Source organism: Orbicella franksi, chromosome 8, assembly GCF_964199315.1.
Source record: "Orbicella franksi chromosome 8, jaOrbFran1.1, whole genome shotgun sequence".
Taxonomy (NCBI): Eukaryota; Metazoa; Cnidaria; class Anthozoa; order Scleractinia; family Merulinidae; genus Orbicella; species Orbicella franksi.
Genome location: NC_138152.1, coordinates 1,385,949 through 1,391,967, shown reverse-complemented (window position 1 = coordinate 1,391,967; position 6,019 = coordinate 1,385,949). Strand labels below are relative to the sequence as shown.

Sequence of the window (6,019 nt, the reverse complement as noted above, 5' to 3'; positions counted from 1 at the left end):
ATTAGAATCTTGACAAACGAAAGTGAAATTATTTCTCACTTTCACGAGTATACCATTTGATAACCTTTTAATATCATAGGCGACTAATTACGCCTACAATCGTGGTGGTTTTTTTTTTCGCCTGTTTATTGTATTGAGAAATTTTGCGCCAAACGTTTCCAGTTTGTAATTTCACATGTGAAAAACAACGCTAAAATTTCGCGCCAAAATTAAGGTGTAATTTTATCACCCATGATATTATTCCAATAACTTCGTTGTGACGAGTACTGTAAATTTCAAGTACTTGCTCTTTATTTCTCTCAATAAACTCTCCTTTTCTATATGTTTCAGTTTTTTCGGTATTTTGAACGCAAACTAAACTTTGTAGTTATCGTGATTAAACCATCCTATAGAAAGAAAAAGTTGCAAGCCTACACGTGTGGTGTATCCTTGAAGAGTTAGCTTGATGTAAAATGCGGTGGATAAACACTTAGATGAATGATTTTTTTTTCACTGTCCAGGACTCTAATAGTTTCGACATGGCTCCAGGTAATTATCCATTCAACACAGCCGCAGTGATTCTGTCTGTCCTGATTTGCCACGGAACTTCTCTTCAATGTGGAAGGGAACAATCCACCATGGGCATGATGTTACGGCAACACGTCTTCAAGAAGATCAAAGGAGTATCCCTTGGTACTGAGTGTCTACGAGCATGCAACGAGGACGTCAGATGTCAAAGTTTTAATTACGTCATTTCCCAAGGAATGTGTGAATTGAATAACCGCACCAAGGAAGCCAGACCTGAAGATTTCGTTCCAGCCTTTAACAGATATTATTTCAAAAGAGATGTAAATAGAGGTACAGTACACGGAAATAATAAAATTTGATAATAAATACTTAAAGTTTGAAAATGTTAAAAGCCAGGGCACACGAAAATTCATTATCACCAATTCATTGGAATAACAATGACATTGACTTGTCAAAATCGACAAAAGTAGAGAGTATACAATGATTATCACATTGATGAGGTGATCATACTGTACCACACCTCCTGAAAAAATTATGACGTTTGCTTTTTGGGTCAGCACAAAAGACGCTGGCCTCTTGACGTGGCTATCTGGCAAAAAGCTGCCACCCCTCTCCCCTAGTCTGCGAGTTGTCCATCGTAAGCTACCCTCGACATTTCGTTAGGTTTGAATCACATTAGCCTGATTCTCAGACGTCCGAGGTCGTTAGCGGGCCCTCTCGGACGTCTGAGAATCAGGCTAGACTCACATGGGTGGATATAGACAATGTTGCTACCAATATCAGTTATATCAATAATGGCACCAAATGAGACAAAACCTCTTTTGTACACAGCTAGAACGAAACAGCACAAAAGACGCTGGCCTATCTATTAATTGAAGTTATTTTATGTATCTTATTAGTACACGACCCCACAAGCTTGTTAGCTTTGACGTCTTTTATCGTGTATAAATAAAGGTTGTATGTACAGCTAGTTACAGAAAACTTGAAAGTTAATTACTAAAAATCGCTTCTCTTTTACGTTATAGTTCCCCTTGGTTCCATCCCTGAACTGCCCGCCGAAACATGCAAAGAGATTAAGGCGAGTGAAGGTGGACACGCGCTCAGCGGCAAATACTAGTTTGATTCACTTGTACCGGGGGAGGCTGTGCTTGTTGATTGTAACATGGAGACAGAAGGTCAGTTAAGTAATGAAACTTGTAGCTGTGAAATGAAACATTTACAGTCGAGTAGCCATAAAAGGTTATTGAAATGTATGATCCTCAGTCTTATTAAAAATCTTCAGGTTTCATTGCACAAAATTTCGGTGCCTTCTAATGCTAGGAAACTGTTGGAGGAAGATAGGAAGACAGTTGTTTGATAGGCGGAGGAAGAAAATTACTTAAGGGATGGGATGGTCAAAATATTGTAAATTTAGTGAAATTTAGAAATATAATACGAAAAAACTGAACTTTCGATCACCACCAGTGACCCTCAACGCTAGGCTTCGTTCACTCGTTGTACATTGTGAAATCTAAAGGCCATGGTTCAAAATTATTTGTTGTAACTCCCAGTTCAAATACGTTTTCCGATTGGAGGAGAACGTGTCACGTGTCGTGGGTCAAAACTCACTAACTCCCTAGGGCAACAACAACTTGAACATTCGACTCGCACGTGATCAGGTCCTGCTCCTTGACACCACGGCAAATTTGTGAGCCAGCCGGCGTTAAGCCAACGATTTGTTCGCTTTTTTTTTTTTTTTCTATTTTTGAGTTGGGAGGTATAACAAAACACTTAATGACTGGTCCCGCGGGAAACAGTGAGTTTTGTTTCTCCTCGACCTTAGGGAAAACAAAACTCAATGTTTCCCCTGAGGCCAGTCATTAAGTGCTTAATGTAACTCGAGTATCAACAAATCTTTTGTTGGAAAAAGCAAATTTTGTCAGCAAGACTCGGAGATAACGTACATGATTTTTTTATTAGTTTGTATGCTTTGGTCTTTGATTGATAACTTGGGGCTAATATTTGACAGATTCTTCTTTGTTTTATTATAAAGGCGATTATTATGGTGATTTTATTTTCTCTTTAGACATCGATGAATGCAGCGCTAATGCCGGGGTGTGTAACCTCAATGCCAAATGTATAAACACTCGCGGGTCTTACAATTGTTTGTGTCATGCTGGGTTTACTGGAGATGGCAAAAACTGTGTAGGTAGGTAGAAATTTCTAGTACGTTCCTCTGAAGTAATGCGGTGACTGTGGATCATGAAATAGCGAAAAAGAAATACCGAAAGAAAAACCGTGTTCTAGGTCGACAGGAGGGATACTTGAGCTAACCGTAAGGTCATTTCACCGTTTTGCCATTTCGTGTTCGAAATGGCAAAACCTTCCTTCAATTCTTGATGAGACTGAAATAAAGAGAACTTAAAAACAACAAATCATTAACAAGCAGAACAACAGACCGACAGTTAAGCTGACCTTAAGCAATAGATAGAAGGGTATCGACCTCAACAGCAATAGCAGCAGCAACAAAATTGTAACAACAACAAACACGCAGAGAAAGTTAAAGATATTTCTAGTATGATAAATTTGTGGTTGTGTTATATTATCGTCAGATGTAACATTGGACGAGCATTCCAAACATACCCATTCTGATTAATATGCGATGACTCGTTAGTAGTTTATCAAGTTACGACAAAGTAAATCACAGCCGTGAAGGAGGTTTGGATACCCGGTCTTAATTAGCATAGACTTTTAATTTGATGATCTTACTTTTCTGTTTACTCCTTAGTTTTTGTTTCGATTGAGAATATTGAGAATATTTATCAAACACTCGAGACTTCGGCTATCCAAACACCTCGAATTTCGTCAAAAATACTCCGCTGCGCGCAGTATTTTCAACTATCTTCTCGGTGTTTGGATATCCCGATGAAACAGTCTCTCGTGTTTGATATATTACATGACATACCGCGGTGCCCCAAAAACTCGGGGACTGCATTTACCATATTTATCTGCCGTGTTTCTAAGTCGTGTTTCATCAAAATATTTCAGAGGTTAATTGCTTCGACTATCCTGTTGGTGTCTCCTCACCCGAAATAATTCCTGATAGCCAGATGACAGCTTCTTCGTATACCACTACTGATTACAGCAGTTACAGAGCCTACAACGGACGTCTGCACGATACCAGAGGCGATGGTTGGTGCTCTGCAGTCCCTGGCAGCAACAACGACTGGCTCCAAATTGACTTTGCAGGAATAATCCAAGTTTGCGCCGTTGCTTCCCAAGGGGACGTAAATGGTAATGAGTGGGTTACGGATTTCAAGTTGTCTTATTCATCTGATGGAAACACTTGGACAACTTACAAAGATGCGAATGGTACAGATCAGGTAACATACAGATATCTTATCGTTGAAGTGCCAGTGCTGTGATGGAGTATTGGTCTAAGGTCTTGTCAGTACGAGCGCAGCGAAGTCCAAACACAAAGACAGGAAGGTTTACATTTCTCCAGAATTGGCTTACTGACATGACCTTATTGTTGAAAAATGCCATGGAAACTAATTCGTCCTTGAACAAATCTCCCAGCCAGCAAACATGTAAGCCAAAATTGACTACACATTATAGCCTCCCATTGATCTGTTTGGTGTGTTCGCGAGGCTCAGTCTACCCCTCAAGTGGCGATGGAAGGGGGTGGGTGTCACCAAGAACCGGCCTCCTGTCAGTACTGATTTCAATCAGCCAGGAAGTAATCCTTTTGCGGAAAAGCCATTTTTGGGGGGGTGGGGTGGGTGGAGGGAGGGTTAGCTCTAGGTTACTTCAGGTAGCTGTACCTGGGTATTCCAGCCAGCATGACTTCCGTTGGGGAGCAGATTTTAAAGGAACGATAATCCTTTGGATGGCCTTACAGATATTGAATTTGATTGTGAACTTTCTTCCTTACTGCTATTCGCTAAAGTAAGGAAATATTCGGCTTCTTTTGGTGTAAGACATACAATTCACCTGTAAACGATGAGAGCTACTATTGCTTACCATGATGTTGTTCATTACGTCTTTGAAAACCAACAAATGACATACTTTAACTTTTTTTTTACTTTAACTTTTTACGAACTATTTTGAGGATGATAGGCACGAAAGTCTTGAATTTGCTCTGAAATACTCACTTACTTACTATATCGAGTCTTTGCCTCTCGGAACAGAAATAAAGTGTTTATGCACCGTTAGTTTTCGCGCCCTGGAGGTTATAGTCGGATTACCATAACCAAGTGGCTGACCTACTTAATTTAATTTCCAATAGGCCACTTTCTATATATCAATATTCTAACATGGATCCGAAGCTTTCGGGTCAAAATTGCAACTTTTTAAGCTTCTTTTGTCTCACAACTTCCAAAAGAGACTAGACAACAACACCAAATTTAGAAGTTTGTCCTGAAAGCCTCCGAACCATATTAGAATACTTATATATCGAACATTGCCTATTAGCTAAGTGCTCAAAGTTACGTTTGTTTTGTATTTTCAGGTATTTCACAGAGAAGGTAACAGTAACACTATTGACCAACACAAGTTTTCAACTCCCGTGCCTGCAAGATTCATACGTTTTCACCCAACCAATAGGAATAACTGGAACTGCCTTAGAGTGGAGGTGTATAGTCGATAGTCCCCCAGGTACGTATTGCACTATCTGTTTACGGTAACAACTTGAAGTTTCTTTTAATTTCAACTACGTTACGTAGTATTCTGTAGAAAAAGAATGAATGAACGAATGAACGAATGAACTAACGAGCGAACGAACGAACGAATGAATGCTTTATTTCCTAGTTTGGGTGTCACTGTATCAACCCAGGACTTAACCATGATTGCATAACATCTGACAGAAGCAAAAGCAGTTGTTGAATTCCCTTCTTCTGTCATGATAGGGTGGGATTTTAAAGATTTAAGGATCACCCTCAGAACACATGAGTCAGTTACGTTAGACCCTAAGGAAGAAGATCCGGGGATTTTATTATTATCACTTATGTACTACATGTATGAGGTCACATTCTGTAACAGCAGGTCCATAAGGGAAAAAAACAACAGTAGGGAACAACAAATGTTTGCGTGGCTGGCTGGGGAGCGCCATGAGCAGTTGATGTTCCACTTATACTCTAGCGCCAGTTCTCGTTCGAGAAGGACAAAAATCTCGTTAATAGAGACGGCCTTTTAATAGTTCTTAAACCGTATATATTTTGTCACATAAAGTTATTTAATGTATGAACAACAAGCCTGGGGAGTCGCATGACTTCGTCGAGTTGCAGTGAAAAAGTTACTTTTCTCCCAAACACTCTTTATTGTTTGTTGGAAAAAAATATTTGCATGCTTATGAAGTTCTTTACTCGTTCTTTGTAGAATGCCAAGACTACTAAAATCTGACCAGTTCACACAGAAAAACCACGCACACTGTTGATGCAGCAAACACTCATTGTGACCAGTCGCTCGGTCCTGCCCGGTTCCGTTTCCAAGGCGAGGCTGGAACTAAAATGCCCCCCTCCTGTGTTTCTGAAAA

At 39.9% G+C, this 6,019-nt stretch overlaps 1 protein-coding gene across 1 annotated transcript; it reads left to right on the top strand.

Annotated features, from left to right (window-relative positions):
- The first annotated feature begins 518 nt into the window (after window positions 1–518).
- LOC145495785 (retinoschisin-like) lies at window positions 519–5,542 on the top strand. The gene is made up of 4 exons (XM_081475375.1): window positions 519–837; window positions 2,516–2,695; window positions 3,535–3,869; window positions 4,997–5,542. Exons 1-4 carry the CDS (start codon window positions 519–521, stop codon window positions 5,132–5,134), a joined length of 972 nt encoding a protein of 323 aa, XP_081331501.1. The 3' UTR covers window positions 5,135–5,542.
- Window positions 5,543–6,019: the final 477 nt, after the last annotated feature.

What these genes read in the sequence shown, in the direction of transcription:
- LOC145495785 (XM_081475375.1), top strand. Translation starts at nt 519, where the DNA reads ATGGCTCCAGGTAATTATCCATTCAACACAGCCGCAGTGATTCTGTCT. An exon ending in CAAAAGAGATGTAAATAGAG is followed by an intron (nt 838 to 2,515) that starts GTACAGTACACG and finishes AATATTTGACAG; the next exon opens with ATTCTTCTTTGTTTTATTAT. An exon ending in ATGCGAATGGTACAGATCAG is followed by an intron (nt 3,870 to 4,996) that starts GTAACATACAGA and finishes TTGTATTTTCAG; the next exon opens with GTATTTCACAGAGAAGGTAA.